This window comes from Drosophila subpulchrella, unplaced genomic scaffold (assembly GCF_014743375.2).
Source record: "Drosophila subpulchrella strain 33 F10 #4 breed RU33 unplaced genomic scaffold, RU_Dsub_v1.1 Primary Assembly Seq354, whole genome shotgun sequence".
Lineage (NCBI taxonomy): Eukaryota > Metazoa > Arthropoda > Insecta > Diptera > Drosophilidae > Drosophila > Drosophila subpulchrella.
The window spans coordinates 4,736,117-4,757,608 of NW_023665577.1; the positions used below are offsets into that span (position 1 = coordinate 4,736,117).

The 21,492-nt window shown below is 42.5% G+C and overlaps 2 protein-coding genes and 5 non-coding genes across 10 annotated transcripts in view; 6 read left to right on the forward strand and 1 right to left on the reverse strand.

Moving 5' to 3' along the window:
• Positions 1-253: 253 nt before the first annotated feature.
• Positions 254-2,649, forward strand: LOC119560146 (4-coumarate-CoA ligase 1). The gene is made up of 4 exons (XM_037873500.1): positions 254-415; positions 472-866; positions 928-1,044; positions 1,557-2,649. The coding sequence occupies exons 1-4, from the start codon at positions 275-277 to the stop codon at positions 2,521-2,523; spliced, it is 1,620 nt and encodes a 539-aa protein (XP_037729428.1). The 5' UTR covers positions 254-274; the 3' UTR covers positions 2,524-2,649.
• A 4,756-nt stretch (positions 2,650-7,405) lies between these two features.
• Positions 7,406-7,478, forward strand: Trnav-cac. Its single transcript has one exon. It is a non-coding gene; the product is annotated as a tRNA-Val (tRNA).
• Positions 7,479-7,991: 513 nt separating this feature from the next.
• On the forward strand, positions 7,992-8,064 carry Trnav-cac. Its single transcript has one exon. It is a non-coding gene; the product is annotated as a tRNA-Val (tRNA).
• A 1,238-nt stretch (positions 8,065-9,302) lies between these two features.
• Positions 9,303-9,375, forward strand: Trnav-cac. The gene has a single exon. It is a non-coding gene; the product is annotated as a tRNA-Val (tRNA).
• Positions 9,376-10,019: 644 nt separating this feature from the next.
• On the forward strand, positions 10,020-10,092 carry Trnav-cac. Its single transcript has one exon. It is a non-coding gene; the product is annotated as a tRNA-Val (tRNA).
• A 244-nt stretch (positions 10,093-10,336) lies between these two features.
• Trnaa-agc lies at positions 10,337-10,409 on the forward strand. Its single transcript has one exon. It is a non-coding gene; the product is annotated as a tRNA-Ala (tRNA).
• A 2,937-nt stretch (positions 10,410-13,346) lies between these two features.
• Positions 13,347-21,492, reverse strand: part of LOC119560666 (ras guanine nucleotide exchange factor Y) — a 45,378-nt gene continuing 37,232 nt past the window's right edge. The window contains exons 3-6 of one of the 4 annotated variants that reach the window (XR_005221034.1): positions 19,901-20,004; positions 15,399-16,660; positions 14,574-14,723; positions 13,347-13,583 (exon numbers count right to left, since the gene is read on the reverse strand). Coding sequence is in view for 3 of the 4 variants with exons in the window: in XM_037874235.1 (XP_037730163.1) it covers positions 13,529-13,583; positions 15,399-16,660; positions 19,901-20,004 (1,421 nt within the window). In the remaining variant the exon portion in view is untranslated. Of the gene's footprint in view, positions 13,584-13,627; positions 14,724-15,398; positions 16,677-19,900; positions 20,005-21,492 lie in introns of those variants that run through there. The other 3 variants (XM_037874235.1, XM_037874236.1, XM_037874237.1) reach the window with 3 other exon arrangements.

A 21,492-nucleotide genomic window follows, 5' to 3' on the forward strand; every position in this document is an offset into this window, starting at 1 on the left:
AAAGTAGCGCAAACTATCAGGGAAAATATCTCAAACCTCTTCGAGTTTGGCTTATCTGGCTGGAAGCGCTTATCAGTGAGCATTTCGAGCTTCGCCCTCAAATCGGTGACGTAGTGAACCGATTGGAAGCGATAAGATTCCACCTGGACTGCAAATGGCCGGAACATTACGGCCGTTCGCCAGTCGCTGAAGAACCGTCACTGGAACCGGACTGGATTCACGACCGGACAGAAACCCGTTTGTTGAGACCCGGCTAGTCTTATCAGTCAACACAATGGAACGCTCGAGCACGCAATTCGATAAATACACCAAAATTTGGAGTGGACCAAGGCCGGCGAACTTCTTCGATGTGGACTGTTCGATTGGTAAAATTCTTTTCGCCTTTATGCGGAACCATCCGTCCAGCATATGTCAGGTGGGTAAATTCTATAATAACCCTTACAAATCCATATAACTAGTATTCTCTTTTAGATTTCAGATACCGAGGGCACGGCTCTGACCAATGGCGAGGCCATAACCTTTGCCATCCGCATTGCCCAGCAGTTGAAGGCTCTGGGACTGAAACAGGACGATGTGGTGGGCATCGCTGGAACCAACACCACGTACCTCATGCCAGTGGTGCTCGGATGCCTACTAAATGGATCGCCATTCCACGCAGTTAGTCCCTGGCACGACGAGGACACCATGAAGCATCTGTTCTCCATCACCCGTCCGAGGATCATCTTTTGCGATGGTTATGTCTACCAGCGACTGAGCATCATAGCCAGGATACTCAAGAGCCATGTCTACACACTGAAGGACCATCGACTGGGCATGCCGCGGGTTGAGGATCTGTTGGAACCCACCAAAGCAGAGCTGTACTATGTGTAGGGATTTATGGGATGGACTAGATAAATATCTTAAGACTCACGCTATTGTTCTCCACAGACCCGAAACTCTTCTCCTGGGCGGCGATCATACAGTGGCCATTCTCTGCACTTCGGGAACTACGGGTCTTCCTAAGGCCGTTTGCATAAGCAACTCAGCTTGCCTCTTTGATTTTGGGTAAGAACTAGTCAACATTATATGGGATAATTAATGGGGTTTCTTAGCTTAGGGATTCGCACAGTTCACTTATAAGAAAACATATAAAACTCATGTCAAAAGAGTCAAAAGGGTTGATTTAGATTAAAATAAAATAATATCTTTCTTATATCTTATCTTTCTTAGCTTTCGATATGATTAAAATAGTTTATATATTTTATAAATGATAATGTTATATATCAGAAATATCAAAAACTGAGCCCTTCTAAGAAAAGTAAGCAACATTAGAAACTAAAACCTTCTAAGCAAAGTCAAAAGGGTTCATGTAGATTGCAGTAAAGACATAAGTCTGTTATTATGGCTTTTCTATACACGGTATAATGTTAGCAAAATCATTTCTCTGTTTTTAATGTTACTGTAATATATATATATTTGAAAGCACAACAAAAGTGGACAACTAAACCCTTCTGAGCCACGTCAAATTCCGCTCCAAAATATTTTTGACACAATGTATAATATTTACTCCCTTTCAGCTTTGTTACTGGCCAAGATGTGCTGCTCTCCTTCAGCACCATCGACTGGTCTTCGGGGATGTTCAACATGCTCTTCAGCTGCTGCCACGGATCCACGCGGATAATCACGGATAGGTCTTATACACCGGAGTATATGCTGCAACTGGTGGAGAAGTACAAGGTGACCCTGTTGACAGTGGTGCCGCAGCAGGTGGCCTCGCTCCTCAAGACCCCCACACTCAGTAAGCAGCGACTGTCCAGCATCCGGTTCGTGAGCGTAGGTGGTGGCTCCTGCTACGTGGCCAATCTGCTGAAGCTGCAGGACTTCCTGATCACAGGGCAGATATCCTACGGATATGCCCTAACCGAGTGCGGAGGAGTGGCGGCCAATATGGGAGTGTCGAAGCCCTCGTCGGTGGGCAGGATAGTGCCGGGAGTGCGGGTGAAAATCCTGGACGATGCCGGTCGGAGTCTGGGACATGGCGAGACGGGCGAAATCCTGGTGCACAATGGAAAGGTCTGGAATGGCTACTATGCCAACCCCAACGAATCGAAGCGCATGCAGGACTACCAGGGCTGGTTCCACACCGGCGATATGGGCTACTTCGACGACGAGAACTACTTGCACATCGTGGAGCGGAAGGGAGATCTCCTGCGCTTCCATGGCGCCCAGTATTGTCCCCAGGAACTGGAGCAGGTCATCGCCGAGCTGCCCGATGTGATTGAGGCCTGCGTCTTTGGACTTTGGAATGAGGTGGATGGTGACCCTGCGGCGGCGGCTGTCGTGAAGGTACCTGGAAGTCGGCTCACCGAAATGGACATTGTGGAGTACGTGGCCAAGCGCCTGGTGGTCAAACACAAGCAGCTCCACTGCGGCGTCTTCTTCTTACCCGAGTTGCCAAAAACCGGAAGTGGCAAGGTCCTACGACAGCAGGCACGCGATCAGGCACTGGGCAAAAAATGGGCCGACTACGGCAACGGACACTAATCATTCAATAGACATAATTCTGTTAGGCTTAGAGACAATTAGTTATTACCAACGGGTGACTCACCCAGTTAGCGTTCAAGTACTGCCGAAAAAATAAAACACAGACCCAAACATAAGTAGGCAAAATTGTGTGTACTTCGATGGTCGACACACTCGCGTTGGGCCATTGTTCGATATCGTCGGCTTATCTCCCGGTGATTGGTGATTGTGTTCCAGGTGCGATACTTGCGTACGGGCTTCCATTGATCACCATTGGAGGGGGAGGTGGTGCGGTGGAATGTCGTTCAAGGTAATGGCACCATTAGAGGTCAGCATTCCTGGGAAAATATCGGATAACGATACGGGATTATACGGAATATGGTGTTACATTTTTAAGGACAAGCTTCTTGCGTGAACCAGATTACTTTAGATCATGAGCCTTAATCAACGTCAAGATTAAACTTAATTAAAAGAGGCACGGTCATACATCTAGTCGAGAATTCAGGAACCTGATAAGGAAAATGGTATCGTTTCGAATTTATTCATCTGATTATGACCTCAAGAAGTTTAGAAATAGCATGCTTTGAAAATATACCATTATTATGTTTCTGATATTGCTAAAAGAATCTTAGACCTAAGCCAAAAAAACAGTCAATTAGAACTTTAATATCTTCTTCACTATGTTGAATAATAAAATTTTATTTTAAAGTACCTATAATGCTTTCAGAATATAGGTTCCATTATAAATATATCTTATACTTCACAAAACAGCTAAGCCAAAAGAACTTTAATATCTCTTTCACCATAGGGATCTGCTCCACTAAAGGTCATTATACTACAAGAATGTTGAAGTTAAAGGATTAAACACCTTAGTGCACTACATATCTTTCAAATGCCATCAGTTTGCGCAACGGCAGATTAGAAGATCACTTCAGCCGAAACAGCTGAAGATATCGAACCGCCCTCGCAGCGACTTATCAAGTACTTAATGGTGCGCATTCCAGTTGAATAAACCCTTTGGTGACGGGCGAACGGAATAACATCACTATTTGATTGACAGCCAAGCAAAGTTGCACTTTGTACGTGATCTTGTCAGCATTGCAACTGGATACTTTTGAACCCGCCCCCCAAACCGTACAAACTGAGTGACATGCCCCTCCGTCTGAATGCAGATCGATGCTTGGGTGCACTCCCGAAATAAACTGCAACAATTAAGAGCCACTTAGGACCGGGAATTAATTTGGCTGGGGATCAGTGATAATGATCGCACCATTCCGCCTGCTAAGCGGATTGACAGGCCCGAGAAGCATCTCATCTGCCTTGGATGTTTTCAATGTCAAGTTCAAGAAATCCGATCCTTGTGGCGCATTTTCGGGGGCATTAGTCTTCGCGATGCCATTGATCATGGGCCGACCGGCGACTGGAGCTCACTCTCTTAAACCGGCTCACAAATATGCAGGAAGTGCCCGGCGTGACCAATGGGTATTTGCCTCGCAGTCCGAGGCAGCTTCTCAAAGACGCCTGGCGCCCATCTGATCCGATCTTGGCAGCGATCGGACGGCGATTCTAATTGTCATGCAAATACCAATTATCATTTGTCAGTAGCGCCGCTAATAATATTGTGTGCTGGGGCAATTAAATGCCTACGCTCTTTACGCGATTGCCTGAATGGTTTCAGATCACCGATCGCAGATCCAGAATCGCCAATCTGCGATCTAATCTCCACGCTGATTAATTCATTAGCAACTGTCGACCAGTTTGTCAGTTACATGGCAATGACTGTTTGCAGCCGCCATTGCTGCGATTAATTGGCGTTATTAATCGTGTAGAAAATGCTGAAATTGTTTGTGCTTATTTATAATGCTAAGCACTAATTTATGTCTCTCGAAGTTACAGCTTGAAGGATTGTTTAATTACTTTTCCATTTGCATATGTCACAGCAAAGTCTCCCGCTAATGCCACCGTTGTACCCCACCCCCTAGAGAACCACTTGAAAGCGGATCCAATCCAGCTGTACAACCTAACCCAAACCATGCCCAACGAAAATCGTATTAAGTCATCTAATGCAACCTCACATTATGGATAAGTGCTTTGAAGGGCATCATGCTCAAGTAAGTCTCAATCTTACATCCTTAACTCAAAGGAAGGGTTCGGTGACGATATACCTAGTTATTTGGTATTTATTACAGCACTATACTAAACGATTCTGTAAAAATGAAATGGTATGAAAAAATGGTACAATATACTACAACCCATTACTTGTATCACAAACTGCCATTATTAAACAAGAACTAGAAAAATTAAGGATTATTATTTTAATATTGCGGATCATTTCTATTTTTAAGGTACCTATAATATTATTATATCAAATGTCTACACTTATGAAGAAGTAATCCTAAAATAAGCTTTAAATATTCTGAATCCCTTAATATATTAATTATTTTAATAGTGTTATAAAAGACCTTACTCTGTCATAGATCATACCTTTGCTACCCTATAAAGTGCAAGGGCATAACAACTTTGACATATTGCCTTCGACATGGGGAGCTGAGAACAGAATTTATGGCGCTTAAATTGCAGTCATGCGCATGAGCGGCAACGGCTAACAAGATCAGATGTTGCCCCCGCCAGATCCTGGTTCGGATCAGAATGGCTATCCCCTAGACCTAACCCCTTCGCTGCGGCTGCGGCTTAGAACGGATGTTTGGTGTCAAAACACGAGCGGGCCGATGATGCTCGATGTGTTTTCCCTGGAATTCTATGCCGGACCTGGTGCCCGGGTCCTTGGCCGTAATTTATGTAAGCGATGTGCTCGCTAGTGGAACGAAAAACAAGAGGAACGCGGGATCGATGATCGTAAAAATAGTTCAAGACCGCTGTCGAGCGCCCCATGTTGTTGATGTTGCTTTTATCAATTTGTGTTAAGTTCGCTTCTAAGCACGAAGCAGGCATAGATCATAAAATGGCACCCCCCGGCATCCGACGGATCGCGGAGGATCGAATCGGTTTGGATCGACCGGGTTCGGTGGGGAAATTTACATAATTACCGCTGGCGGTGCTTTGGTGAGAGCCGCCCGAACGTGTCAAAATGAAAAGTGTTGCATGATTAGCGAGTAAATTACACCGCCGGGGCATAAATCTATCCCAAGCCAGTCCGCTGCCGCGAAGATAATCAAATAAATGGGGCGATTAATAAAAGATGAAGATGCAACAGCAGACGGAAAAGGAAGATCAATGCGCCTGTTGATGGCCCGCAGCGGTGTTTTGGGGTCTAGGTCCGATCAAAGTCGGGAGTCGGGAGTTCTTGGCCAGCCCAGCTGGTTAGGATCAGCTGGCGCCGCGAGCGTGCGAATTTCTGGCCGCCCGTTGTGGGAGGTGTGAAGAATGGTCGCGGCAGTCCAATCTCCAGTGCCATCCTCTCTAGGAACTTGGCCACATCTTGCCCCGGGCTGGCGCACGACATGACACATCGTTGTTCGCAAAGCATAACTTGGTCAACAAGCGATGATGTTGAGATGCGGCCAGTTGCTGATGATGATGGAGGTGATGCCTCAGCCGGCAGCCAAACGCAGTTCGAACCGGCTGCCAAAAGCACTGCGAGAAAAAACTTACAAATGAATCATCCTTGGTAAAAATTCTATAAATTTATTTCAAGTTTACTATATTATTACTGCAACCATTGAAAATAATATCATTTTAAAATCTTACAAGGATCTCTGGAAATGTTGTTTCTGAAAAATTCACATGTCGCCACCCAAGGTCTATACCTTATGATCTCCTAACTTTATATAAAAAAGCTTAAGCAAGTTATGTTTTAGTGTCACAACTTTTGCGTTTACAAATGGATAACTTTTTTTAATTTCAAAGACGACACTATTTAATCTGAATTAATGGGAAGCTGTTAGAAATGCGGTTAGTGTCCTGGATAGTTTTCAAGGAATCAGAACTCTTCCTCTCTGTGCAATAAGTAATGCTGATCCCAGCGATAGATACGCTTCCTTAACACGTCTTCGATTGAGGAGCCGGCGGGGCCAAAAGTGGCTGTAGCTGGGTTGTTAAGAGCAAAGTGTTGTTAGGCGGTTATATGTTCTTCACTTGTTCGCCAGTTGTTGCGTCTTAGCGGTGGTTTCGTATTACCGTTGCCCAGCCAAGACAACCCGGTCAAGGTCTCTCTGCCCGGTGTCTTGGTGCCAAGTGTCCCCAAAGAACGAAGAACCAAGAATTCAGAGCCGACTTTCATTGAGCAACTGCAGTGGTTCGTCGACGGGTTTGCATTGCATATTGCATATTGCATTCCGATTCATCGAATCGAATCGAGTGGAGTGGCCGCCGCATTTCCTGTCGCATGCGCCACATAAATTAGTTTTCCATGTTCACTTGTCACTTGTATCGCCATTGGCCAGTTGAACCCGTTTGCCCGGCCATTGCGGGTGTCCATTCCACTTAGAATCCGCATCCGACCGATTGTCCTTATCAGTCGCAGAAGAGCCCCTGCAAAGCCATTGCCGCATCCCAGCACAATTTGCAATCAATTTTGGCCAGAAGCCACCTAATTGCTTTTGCTCTTTATTTATAGGACCGCCGCACGCACCTAGCTTTCCTTTTTCAGCGGTGGCCCCAGTAAAGTTGATAGTTCATATCGAGAAAAAAAGGGAAACTCGCTAAGGCCCCAGCTAATTTCCAACCAGTTCAAGTTTAAGCTCAGCTCAGTTGAAAACACTTTTACTCGCTTATCGGAAAGACCATAAATCAGGGTTTTCTGTCGACAAATTCTTGCGTTTTCCCGCATAGAAATTATGCAAATTGAACACTGATAAATGGGTTCCAAAATGTATGGAGTGTTTTCCTTATCGATGGCAAGCAGCTAAACCGAGTTCGGTTATTTGCCGCTAGATTTTCAGCTGTTTCCGTAGTGTAGCGGTTATCACGTGTGCTTCACACGCACAAGGTCCCCGGTTCGAACCCGGGCGGGAACATTCGGTTTCTTTTTTCCTTTTTTTTTTCTTAATCAATTATTCTAGAATCTAGATATACAAAAAGTTCAGTAAGAATCGCAATGTCAGTTCACTTTCTAAAAGTGCCAAATGCTAAAATTTAATGACCTGTCCTACAAATTTTCTTGAAATGTCATAATATTAAAGTTGGTAGAGTAATACATTATTATATATTATTCTATAGTAATATTTGGTATGGCATTTAAATGTTAATCTTAATTTTATGTATCTTTTCCTTTTACAAAATCTCATTACGAAATAAAAGAAACTTTAAACCTATTGTATTACCAGCTAACAAATAAAATATTATCATCAGAACTAATATTAACAACAGCAGTGGTCTTCAAATAGGTTTAAATGTTAAATTATAAAGTGTTGTTGCAAAAGATATGCAAGTTTTTCTATTACACAGTTGCGTTAGGCTAAAAATATATTCGCTGGCTTCGTAACTGACCGTTCGCGTTTGATGGGTCTTAAACCGATCGTTAACCAAGCGTTTCCGTAGTGTAGCGGTTATCACGTGTGCTTCACACGCACAAGGTCCCCGGTTCGAACCCGGGCGGGAACAAGTCATAATTTTTTTAATCCGATCTTATTTGCTTTTGTAATATACTTTTTTTTTTTTTTAATTTTAACGTTATTGTAAATTGTTTATTTTTTAATTTCTAGCTTAGAACAATTTTATAACATATTTGCTAGGTTAAGTGTTTCCACTTTAAGATCCGTTTAATAAATTTCAATTCAATTCCTAAAAACACAACGCTTAAACCAAACAAAGTAATTGATAATTACCTTTAGAGCAACCATACATATCTTGACATCATTATTAATGTTTAGAATACTTAACAAGAAAGGGAGTTAACTTCGGCAAGCCGAAGTTTGTATACCCTTGCAGCTGTAATTATTTAATTTTTAAAATACATAAAATGATATTCCCAATTGTATAAGATAATACACCCACCAATTTTCCGATCGTTCCTATGCCAGCTATATGATATAGTCGTCCGATTTTTATAAAATTAAAAATATGTTAAAAAACACCAAAGATACAATTTTTTTTTATTTTTTTTATCTATAAGATATAGTTGTCCGATCCGGCTGGTTCCGACTTATATACTACCTGCCAAAGATATAAGACTTTGGGGAAAGTTTCAGCCCGATAGCTCTAAAACTGAGAGACTAGTTTGCGTAGAAACGGACGAACAGACGGACATGGCTAGATCGACTCGTCTAGTCATGCTGATCAAAAATATATATACTTTATGGGGTCGGAAACGTCTCCTTCACTGCGTTGCAAACTTCTGACTGAAATCAATATACCCTCTGCAAGGGTATAAAAACCTAAAGATCGATACAATTAACTATATACATGTATGTTTAACACTAGCTTACAAAACTAAATCGACAATTTTCTTCCAGGAGAAGAGTTTGTTTGTCCTGTTCGCCTGGACTTCCTGTCTTTTCTTCTATCCACGGGATGCCCATTGTTTATAAATCCGAGCATCTTACTATTCGCATGATGCTGTTTTTCAAATGTTCGATGAATTAAAAACAAAGGAATACATTAGCAACCTTTTATTTAAATGCCAGTTTTCTATAAAATCGATTGCTTTAAAGCCGTACACGCCTCTCATGATTTGTTTATATTCGTCAATGATGATAGAAGTCTATGCACACTATTAGATTCATTTTCAAGTAGAAACAATTAAATGATTTCGGTATGTATGCTTTTATTTTTTAAGGTGTAATTTATCAAAAGCAGAACGCTTACCTCTAGTTGGGATTTTTGCCGCTAGTCTTTCAGCTGTTTCCGTAGTGTAGCGGTTATCACGTGTGCTTCACACGCACAAGGTCCCCGGTTCGAACCCGGGCGGGAACAAGAAGAATTATTTTTTGTTTTTTTTTGCATGCTAATTGCTATAAATGTCAATTGACCCCCACCTGCCCGCTTCCACTGTGATATTGAAGTTTATTCAATAAATTTTCTCTCCACCACATTCATTTTTATATAATTTTAATGAGACTGTCTTTACGATCATTTCAGGTGTGTTGTATTTATAAACACGCCGACCATCAGCACGCACCGAATTTCAACTGTTTTACGACTCTCCTGCAATGTCAGCATCCCGGTATGACTCCAATTCCCGGATATTTTTACGACTTCAATTGGTTGCAGCCCTTGCCGAGAGCCACCCAAGACGAAAGGAAAGGTTGGTTGTCTGGAAATAGGACGGAGTCCCATTAAAGAAAGTGCTGTTATGGCCTAAATATGTTGCACCCTGGGCGTTTAATGTCTTTCGTTGACAGGGCGTGCATCATTATCGTTGCTTTGAACTTGGCAAAGAAACGAGGGAAAGGAGTATAACTGGGTCGAAGTGTACTTTCTCTTTCCAGTTTTCTATACTGCACAATTTGTGGGTGTTCCACTATTTTATTATTTGTTTAGTTATCTAAGGCTGTTTCCTTGTTGTAGCATCGATTTTTGAACAAGGTATTTGAGTACTAGGTGTCCTTTCATCATGGGTTTCCGTAGTGTAGTGGTTATCACGTGTGCTTCACACGCACAAGGTCCCCGGTTCGAACCCGGGCGGAAACAGATAAAAGATCTTTTTTTGTTTTCATGGCATGGTTGTCTTAAACTTATATTTTAACTCAATTAAAATGTTTTACAAATATTTTTTATTCCGTTTTTATTCACTAATACTATTAGTTCGTACTTATAACCAAAAAGCTCATGCTAAAAGCTTTTTTCCTATACACATAGAGGGCTCATCGAAATCGACCACCACGAAAAGTGGCGAGAGCGTTCAGGTAGCGAATACGACACTCAACATTCATCAGGGGATGTAGCTCAGATGGTAGAGCGCTCGCTTAGCATGTGAGAGGTACGGGGATCGATGCCCCGCATCTCCAGGTTGAATTCTTTTTTCATTAATTTCTTTTTTCCTGCCTTAAAAACATTTGCATAAGCCACTTGGCAGTTTGATGGACATGCTCTCCCATCGTCGGCGACATTTGTGTCCAATTATTTGGTAAATAGAATATCATGCCGGTTACAACTCCATTTCACACGCTTTTCCAAACGACTGGCCGAACCGGCTTGTTATGCAATCGCTCAGTGACTTTGGCTCTTTAGCCCGTCTCCGTTTCCATTTCCATTTCCCGGCAGACATCGCAGCTAATCCAATTAAGCGTACTCATCATATTCACGCAATGCAGGCCATGAACTAGAAATGCCGCTAAACCGGACTCTGCGGAGGGTGGCTGTAGGGTGGGGGACTCTGTCGCGGAGACCAACGGGTCTGGCGAAGATTCTGACATTTCCGTCATGTCCGGATGATTGAAATCTGTTTAATTGAATTCAACTTTGGAATGCGTTTCGCTGCTCTCAATATTTAATATTAATTTGCCTCAAGTCAAGTAGTCAGCGTATGAAAGACTAAACGGTTGTCAGTTTACAACAACAAGCCTCGAGTTAAGGATAAACTCTCTTTAAAAATTCTTTTGATTTTAGAAGGGTTTAGATTTGTTATTTTAAATTAGCGAAAATATATATTAAACTTAAATTTTAGAGTTAACCTTTTCATATCTTATTTCTAGGATCATTTCCGGTCCTAAAAAGTACTGACTTAAATAGTCTTAGCCAGCTTATTATCCTGCAATTAGAAATCTTACCCTTTTCCTAATGTGTAATTTCATCAATTTTTAATATTCTAACCTTTGTGTCGATGTTATACGAACATATCCTAGCATCTTTACCATATGGTTGCTTTTAGATAGCTTCACTTCGCCAGCATCCCACACAAGGTGACAGTGTACAGTTGTTAGATGTCATGGCAGTGAATTAGTACTGCCGGACTCATGTGGGTGTTCATTAATAAAACTATCTAATCTGCCACTCGAATTCGCTATACACCAATCGACACTGGGGACGCAATGGCAATGACATTGGCATTGAGCAGGTGCAGTTGATTGGCCGGAGGAGCTGTTTGGGGCATGCCCACACTAAATTGAAACGCTGTGAATCACCACGGGTGTATTCTCCATACGTCACGTAGACCTCAAAATGGTTCAAGTTTGGCTGCATTCTGCTAAATTTAAATGTCATTTTATTGTGAGGTTTGTGCCAATATCAGCAAAGTTGAGATTTTAATAAAAGCAAGACAAGAAAAGAGTCCATCTTTGCCAAGTCGAAATGTAGATACGCTTTTATGGACACCATAGACAATATAATACTTTTGGAGGATTATTTTTCTTACTTAACAAAGCCTTTATTAGATATAAAAATAAAAAATTCCATAAAAAATTCCATATGTTGACTAATAAAAAAAGTGAAATGTTAAATACTTGATTTATTTATTTATAGGCCGTAGTTGCAAAACCCTTGAAAAACAATGGAATCCACATTTTCGGAGGCATGAACCAGATAGAAATTATAGCGGTCATAAGCGGATGACGGCGAAATAGAAAGGTAAACAGTATAAACGAGCGTTTGTGACACTTCGAGCTGTCAAAGCTTTCCATAAACAAGTATATTTATACGTAATCGCCATTTCGCTGACTTCTCCCAATTGAACTCTTTTAATCAGCCGACCAATTAACGTTTTCAGACAGCTGACTTTGATAGCAGGCAATAGCCGGTGGGGCTGCCCTAGCCGCTGACATATGATAATGATAATGGTGATCATCGCCGGAGCAGCTGATAAGCCCCGGAAATGCGCGTGGTGAGCGTGCGACCAAGTTTCGACGTCACCCGCTCTTTTATGCTTACGTTAGCTCTACTTTACGATCGGGGGCCTTTCGTAAAATTGTATGTTGCCAAGAGAACTTGGATGTTCGCGGCTTTCTGGATTCTCCGTACCCTCCGGCGTGTGTCTTCAGTTTTTCGTATCGGTTTCGGATGGGCGAGCGGTGTTCTTTTCATACTTCGCTACTCTTTATTCATTTTTTTGGGGGCTGCTGTGGGGGCTGGTTGTGTCTCATTTTTCGCTAATTCGTGCGAAAAATTTAGCAGCGTTTGATGCACGCGAATGCGGGAAAATGTGCGACCGCGAGCAGCAATTTCGCCATTTCAAGGCCTACGTGACTTGTCTCACACATGAAAATCGGAACGATTTGAACCGGGTACTGTTTTTGCGGATCCGGCAGGCGGACCGGGGTACAGGGTCTGGGTCTCCTCGCCGTAATCCGAGCGTAGTTAGCTCCACTTTGCTCTATTATCCATTTACAGGGGAGCAAATGCAACTCGAACCCACTTCACTTTCAACAAGAGAATAGGCGAATTCATTTTGGATACTATCAGAAATACTTTAATCTTAATTTTACTTTAAATTAAATATTATACCAACCGAATTTGTAATATTTTTTATTACTCTTAAATATTCACTAAAATATCATGTACGGTGCTTTAGTTTTCGACCCCTAAAGCTGAACCACTCGATTTAACCAAAATTCCACAAAAAATGTAGCTCGTTAAACTTTGATTTATGGACGTTTGACTGTAATTTTAAAATCGTCGCCGCTCTCTGATCTGCGATCTCTCGCGTTCTAGACGCAACCACATGATCCATTCGTTTTCAGCACGTGCTGGCACCTCTAGAAAAAAGGTCTTTGACTGTAGTCAGCTGATACCAGCATATTGCGAGTGCTTTTCGGCGAGGTGCGACCTGCTCTCCCAGAGCAATCAGCATTATCTGCTCACCTGCTGGCAGCTCTATCAATGTGTGCCATAATGATGACAGTGGGACTTAATCAGCATAATGAAATATTCCCCTCGCTATGGATTGCCAAGTGGTTCGGCCGGAAAATAAATCAAAAGATAACGAGGTGCTGAATTAGCTTTATGCACATTTTAATTTATTTACAGCAGTTTTAGCTTGTGTTTTTTCTTCAGTCTTAAATGATAAATACGAAAATGTTATATGCTATTTGTATTCTATATGTAGAACTCTTATTTTTAAAGATCAGGAACTTTAGCTTGGTTGTGTGGATCGGTGGTCCAGTGGGTTTCGGCGTTAACTCGAAGGATCCCCTCACAGGATGACTCGTGACTGAAGCAAAGCCAGGGCGATCAGCTGCAGGCACAGGCTGTAAAGGGCACAGAATATTTTAGAGGGGGTTTGGGATGTGGACTTATAGAGGGGATAGAAAACCATGCCAAAAAATTAAATAAGTGAATGTGACAATTTTGTAAATTAATAGGATTCAATTCGGGCAACGTGCAAAATGCTAAAAAAATTTTAATTCCATGCAAAAAAGAACCAGTATATCGGTCTACTCTTCTTACCATTTCGACTAAAACGCATTCTCAATTTTATATAAATGTATTTTTAATTTTATTTTTTTGTTTCGTTTTTCACGTTTTTCTCATGCTTCTTTCGTTTATTCTTTTATCTGGAAATGCATTGTTCAATGCATTAAATTATAACAAAGTTTTGTTAGTCTAGGGCCTAAGCATCTTAAGAGTAGTTTATAAATAAATATTCTCAAATAAATAAATAACTCCATCGTTAAAGCTACAAACTATAATTTCACGCTTTTTTCTCGTTGATCGAATAAATTAATATTACATGTTAGTTTCATTAGTATTTGTAAATTTAAATACAATCTTGTGATTTGTGAGTTTTGCATTCCATCTTTAATTTTATTTATAATAGTTTTCCATGTGTCGTTGGCTTTATTGTTTCGCATGGGGTATATACCTCAGTAAAAATTGCATTCAAAATTGATTTACAGAGCTTAAGATACATACGCACTGAGAGGCAGCGAGGTTCGACAATACGGAGACAATAAATTGATCTTACGACTAACCGCGTATTTATTTACAATTGGATTCCCTCGACATATTTGTTTACAATATTGGGAAAGCGTTTTGCAAGTTTTAATTTTTCTTGTTTTGTTTCTGGTAGACTTATCGATGTGGTCGTATTTTTGAGTATTTTTTATCGTCAACCGAACGTGAAAGTTCCGCCACAGAGACTCAAGTATTTCAATAGACTCTTTGGGTCATTCGTGTTGCGTAAGGTTATGGCTTTGATTTTACAACTATCTGATTGGATGGGCGTGCGCTTATCATACATTTCGATGGTGGTTATACTCCAAATGGCTGGCTGAGAGGTTCTTATAAAATACTCGAGACTCCGTCGTAATACATTGATATTCATCGTCTTTAGTGTGGGGCTGGCATTGACCTGGATCACGGATCATCGCCGGGGGGACAACAGTCCGCTGCATCAAAAATACTTTAGTGAACCACGGTCGTATGTATGATATATCAAATATTTACACACTGGCGGATGATATATGTGGTGTTGATCTGGTGCTGGATGTGCTGTGTATAGGGTGGGTGTATGTTGGTGTCTGATACTGTGTGTGTATGTGTTGTGTAAACTTGCAATTACAATATCTCTTGCATACTCAAGCCAGACTTTATACATCATTTCTAGATCCTGCCTTCTCTTTTCTCATTTTTTCAACAGTCTCACACTGATTTCAACTGAATTTTCCACATTTTGAACGTTTTGATTTCAAAGTTAGGCCCAAATAAATAATTTAAATTTTGAAAAGTATAATAATAATAAAATAAAAAGCACAACAACCAATAAAAATAAACCAAAAAGTACAAAATGTGTGAAATAAATTTGGAAAATACTTTTAAGGCTATGAAAAATTCCAATCAATGTTAATGCCAAAAGGAAAATATCTAATAATTTTAGAAAAATTTAGAAATATTAAAGTTCCGATCCATATAATATGTTAAAGAAGTTATTGCCAATAAAAAACAAGTTATTTGTATAAATTTAGAAAATTGTAATCAAATTTGGAAAATGTCTACTTAATTATTGTTCGTTTTGTGAGAGATAGATGAAGGGTTAGCTAAGAATTTGCTTATGGGAAACTCACAAATCGTAGTAGAGCGAATCGTCGCCGGCTGCACCGCTGCGTCCCTGGGCCTCGGAGCTGGAGTCCTCGTAGCTGGCATCCTCCAGGGACACCCCGTCGCCCTCGGCCTCCTCCTCCGGATCACCCTGCTCCTGGTTCTGATTCTGATCCTGATCCTGATCCTCGCCGCTGCTCATGCGCACATTGCGCTCCACCCGATCGCTGGTTTCGCTGAGGGAGAAGGCGGGAATGGGCGAGCTGCTCTCCCAGTGGCTTGCGGGTGGCGTGGCCAGGCTGGTGGCCATGGTGGTGGTGGTGGTGGTGCTCGTCTCCGACTTCCGGTGCTTCCGCTTGCCACCGGAAACAGCCTTGACCTGATGTGCTGGCTGCTGCTGCTGCTGTTGCTGCTTTTTGCCTCCATTCTGCCGCTGCTTTCCCGCTTTGTTGGGCTTCCTCTTGCCACCCTGCTGCTGCTGGATGCTGCCCTTGGCCCGCTGCTGCACCGTCTTGGCCAATTCTGCAGGATTCCTCCTGGCCCCATTCTTCTTGCCACAATTGGGCGGGGCTTTCTTCTCAGCGGCCGCCTTTTCGCGCAGCTCCTTGCACCTCTGCGCCTTGGGACCCAGTTTTCTCAGGGCCCCTGCTCCCGATCCCGCTCCTCCACGCTTTTGGCAATTGTGGGTGTCCTCCTGCTCGTGCGGCTTGCACCGGGGCTTCTTCTTTCTATTGGGCTTCTTGCCACCGGGGCTACTACTATTGCTACTGCTACTACTGGTATTACTGCTACTGCTAAGGCTACTGCTAATATGGCCGCTCTCGCTTTGACTACTGTTACTAATACTACTCAGGCTGCCGATCGCAGGCACAGGAACGTAACTGCTACTGCTACTGCTAGTGCTACTACTTTTACTAGTACTACTGCCACTTGTGTTGCTGCTGCAATGTGGCGGCCCCCTAAACTTGGCCACATCGATCAGCTCGATCAGCGGCTTGCCCGTATCACAGAGTTGCCGCACGCCGTGCTTGACGCGATTGGCCCCAAAAGTCTTGGCGATCAGCTGCTCGACCCGATCCTGCGGCACCGTCTCCGTGATGGCGTTCGTGTAGGTGCTCAGCTTGCCCAGCGATCGGCTGGCCGGGATCTGGGTGCGTCGCGGCTGGCCACTGCCGTTCAGGGCCAAGTAGAAGACCCGCCGCGCCTGCGAGTGGTACGTGGAGGAGTACGTGTTGTAGTTCTGCAGGCCCATGTTCTCGTTGAAGACGCAGTCGTCGGTGAAGTCTTTCTGCAACAATCAAGGGCTATGATTAAATGATTTGGCTAAGCAAAAGGCGACGGGAAGGGTTAGTTGAAGATAGCTAAATATTGCAGCTATTGATTAACCTCTAGGTTAATTTTGGAAAATATTGTATTATTTTTATCTTGTTTAAAGTGAGCTACCTTAACTGTTAAGATACTTAAAAATATATAAATGCAATACTGTTTGTGCCGATTTCTCAATGTCAAGTTATCTGTCAGATAAAGTGTGATAAATACGTTTTCTCAAAGCGATGTTAACTTTTACAACGACAAATCTTTAAAAAGTCTGTTTTCAGAAGAAGCATTGTTAAATTCGCACTGACACCTGACAGACCTGACCGACCGACAAAATTAACCAGTATGCAAAACTACAAGCCCCTATAAGGTTTCCAACCGGTAGCCATGTTCAGTTAGTTTACAAAACCTTTGAGTTCACTTTGGAAAATACCTCTTGACCACTTCAAAGGGTTCTTGCAGTAACCAACTTCTTCAGAAACGCATTCCCATAATGAACACCCTTTCCCAAGGAAATGAAACTTCTTTGAATCTGCCATCCAGGGGCGGCGTCTCTTTCTTTTGTCTATCAGCACAGAAATCAGATGGATAAATGCGCTCATTATCACAGGATGTGCTCCTATCGGTGTTTGCCATCATCGATAGGAGGCCCCCGACCTCGGGCGACATACTAACCATAAACACTTCTTCTTTATGAACACCTCATGACAGCCGAACAAAAGGACCAAACAGAATTACCCGGCTGAGAATGAGAAATTGTGGGCTAGCCTATGCTAGGTAAAAAATGTAAATCGGGGAAAGGATTTTCGTTGGCCCCACCTTGCCGGCCATTTTTCTTGTTGTGCCGACTGGCAGACATCTGCAGATCAAATTCAATTAACAAACACTGAATTAATTCGCTTGTCAGGCAATTAAAATTGTTTCGTAAATAAATCGCCAGCCAGCCAGGCAAAGGCAATTCCCTGCCTGATTGCTTACCCGGGAAAATGTCGCCGCTTAAATTTAGAAATTAATCAGGCGAAAGGCGAACAGCAATGAGCCATCAAATGGGTGAGGGCCAGGCCAGGAGTATGTTGACGCCATTTGGGGTCGAGTCATATGTGACAACAATGTGACTTGCAGCCCCCCGCTCTAAAAACTCTTTTATGATAGCCGAGCATTTCCAGGCATTTCCCTCTATTTTTAGTCTTTAATGGCTTGCAAGTGAAAATTGGCAGACACCAAAGGGAAATGAAGTTGTACTTGGATAAGGGAGAACACACGTCGGGAAAAGAGGGGCCGTGAGATACCCAGAACCATTAGCTCTGCGTGGTCCCTCTATCGGAGCTTATCGAGTGGCGCCAGGCCAGGCGAGCGGAGAAAGGGTCGACCAACCTGTTGGCCAGATTACGGGGATCACCTAGAAACGGAACCACTTAGGGCACACAAACTGCATCCAAAACCTGCGTGATGCGTTCCGGCCGCCACTTATCGCCCCTGAACAGGACAATAACCATGATAATGATGCAACATATCCATTTTCGAACCGCTAGGCATTAATTGACCAAACCCAAACCCAAAACCAAAGGCAAGCCCAAGTTCATGGACTCTGCGGGCGGTCCATTCCTCGCCGGGGAACAAATTATGCAAATTAATAAGCAAAACCGTATTATGAACATTTATGGCTACGACATTTTAATTGGTCGAGACGCTGACTCAACACGAGGTATTTTGGTGTTTTGGGCCTGTGAGTTTATGAATTGGCAAGCGTTCTGGGGTTTTGTTTTTGGTACCCCTGCTCAATTAGCCAGAGCCCGAAGTCACCTGCCTCGTTGGTCACAAGGCGACACAGAATATATTTGAAATATTATGGTGAAATGTCAGAAAATCAGTCACAAGGTAAACGGTGCTATGAATAGCACCGACGGAAAGTATTAAAAGTGCCAGTAAATCAGGGACCATAACTAGCGGGTAAGTTTAGAACGCAGCCATTTTCCACAGATCTCGTGCTGTGAGCAACGGACGCCTTGGTCGCCAAAATAAACAAGGCGAAGACGGCCCAATATAACCGCCCACTTGACCAACTTATAGACTTAGAGATATCTTGGCTATGTTATAGGCATGCGGCGCCTTCAAAGGGCCGCCTACAAAGTGGCCGCTGGTGAAGCGCATCAATCAGCAAGTATCTCTGTATCTTCGCATCCGCGAGATACAAAAAGCCAATGTGGACGCGGGCACGCCTCGGCTGACAGAATTGGCACACTCGCTGCTATTTTGGATGCGGAAAGGTCAAAGTGCCTGCGACGGCGGAAAGAAATGAATTGAATAAATTAAAACAAGAAAAAAACTGAAAACCTAATGTCCAACGGACCAGCAAAGCGCAGCCGAAGTGGTCACATGGCGCCAGCCCAAAAAAGGCATCCTACGATCTCGGATCTCGAAACGCAGCGGGATAAAGTGTCGCCTTAAATTCGGGAGGAAGGGGAAGGTTACGGAAACCAAGGATATCCCAACCCAACCGAGCCGAACCCAACCAACATCAGTTGCCACTTGACGGCATAAGGACACATTCCGGGGCAAAAGGGACTCGACTCTGTAAAGGACTCGCTTTGTTGCTGCTGATCGTGTTGCTTTGTTTTTGTTCACATTTAATTTTTTATTTATTACCCGAGCCCTTCGGCCGCTCTTTCATTTATTTGAGGATCCCTTTTTGGGTTTTTCGGTTTACCTCAATCTTTTAACAGGCCTTTGTTTGTTTTTGTTTTCGTTAGAGGGGTGCCAACAATGGACTAGATATGGACCGCTCCATATACCAAATATAGTTATCTGAGTGCGGCAAATTGTTAAACGAAATCGATTTCGCGGTTCAGGGAATACGAAAAATAAGGATGCCTAATTTTGTAATATATCTTCACTATTTGGATAAGCATTTTAACATTTTTGAATTCTGTTTTAAGATCAAAAGTTGTTGAATTCCTGGCTATAACAAATTTTAAGTCTTTCTAGGCTTACAAAATAAAATTAATATTTTTTTTTTATGTTAAACAAATGACTTTCTAATTTAGCAAACAAAATAGTAATGGTACTTCGATAATAAAAGAGGTACTAGAATTTCTTTGCATATAAAAATGTTTGGTTTTGAATTTGGATGACCTATGATTGTAAATTTGTATCTATTTATGCTTACTTTATTTAATATTTCAATAATCTATAACATGTAAAGCTTACTTACCGAGCCGTATGGAACACCACACGCGTCCATGCACAGATACAGGCAGGTGGCCACACTCTGCAGCTTGATGCGTCCCACATCCACCGTAGAGCGCTGGAGGATCGCTGCAAATGAAACGGAGAAAGCACATTAATTAATTATCAATCACGAGTGCCAGAGAAGCAGACCTGATTATGGCCTGACCCACAATCTGGGCCCAGGTGTCAGGATGTCAAGAAACCGGCGAGAGCCCAAAAGGCCGACCAAAAAGTGGTTAATTACATATCCGACACCTGGAGAGCCGTCGGCCCAGAAGAGTGAGTTGGCCAGGGGTTAAGCAATAAATATATGTACAGAAAAATATAATAAAGTAAGCATATCCAGCTGGTAACCCACTAAATCATAGATTCCATTGCCGGGCAAATTTGTCAACTGTTTCGAATCGAAGATGCCTTAAGTGAGATTATGGGGGATATTATTTATGGCGAGTACCGCGGCGGGTTAATTGAAATTGCCGCCTTGCACTTGAGAAACGAACATAAAAGACGTGCAGCCACACCAAATTCAAGTTCAGCATCGTTTAAGGTCAAACCACTTGTGTGGTCCGGAGTCCGGAGTCGGGAATCCGGAATCCGGTGGAGGGGATTGGATATGAAAATACCTATAAGATACCGCCTCCAGCCTCTTTGTCAGTTGGCAGTTGCCTGGCCAAAGTGTGTCAGCACTTTGAGGCAACGGCTACGCACTCGTTCAATGAACTTTATGCACTTTGTGCATAATAAACATCAATTTATAAATACGCAGTTTGTTACGGGAGCAATTGGAAATTGAAATCTTAGCCAGCTGCTGCGGCAAGGAAATGCTTGTTCCTAATAAAAATTATTATTAGAGATTATGGAGTGGCCACTTGAGTGGGGGCAAGATGATTCCCCGACGATATGGTATGAACAAGTAATTAAATTTTTAACCATCCATTATTTACGTACCCTTTAATGGCAGCTGAAATCCTTGACACTAAAAAAGAGGCATATGGAAATGCCGGTATGCTGGTGATTTAATGCCCAGCCAATACTTGAATAATTATCTCATCTCCCTGAAACTATGCCGGCAGATGTATAAACGTACGCCCAAAAATATCATAAAATATTGCCGTCAATAGGTGGGCAATTTATGGCCCACATGCTTATCCCGTATATGCAACTTTTATTGCAACTGCAACTTCGGTTGCAACTTCGGCTATAAACGGCCGAACTATTTGGAAGGCATGCGTTTTTATTTACAGGGCATCATCAATCGCCCATCCCCCTTTCAAATACGGAAATTGTAAAGTTTCAGCGAAAAGGAAAAACGCATAAATTGTGTAATTGAAACAAAAAAAGAAAGAGGCTGTAATGGCATTGCTTACCCGATACCTTCCCTTTCCCTGTTTCATTCCTAGTTTCCCAATAGATTTACTATTTTCCTCCCACAGAAATTTCCCACAGCCTCATGGAAAAATAGTTTAGGATTGCATAAAAATTGAATGGCATTTCAATACTTTTTCTATATCATAATCAAATATATTATGGTAATTATGTTTGATAATAATATTATGATTTTACTTAGAACATCAT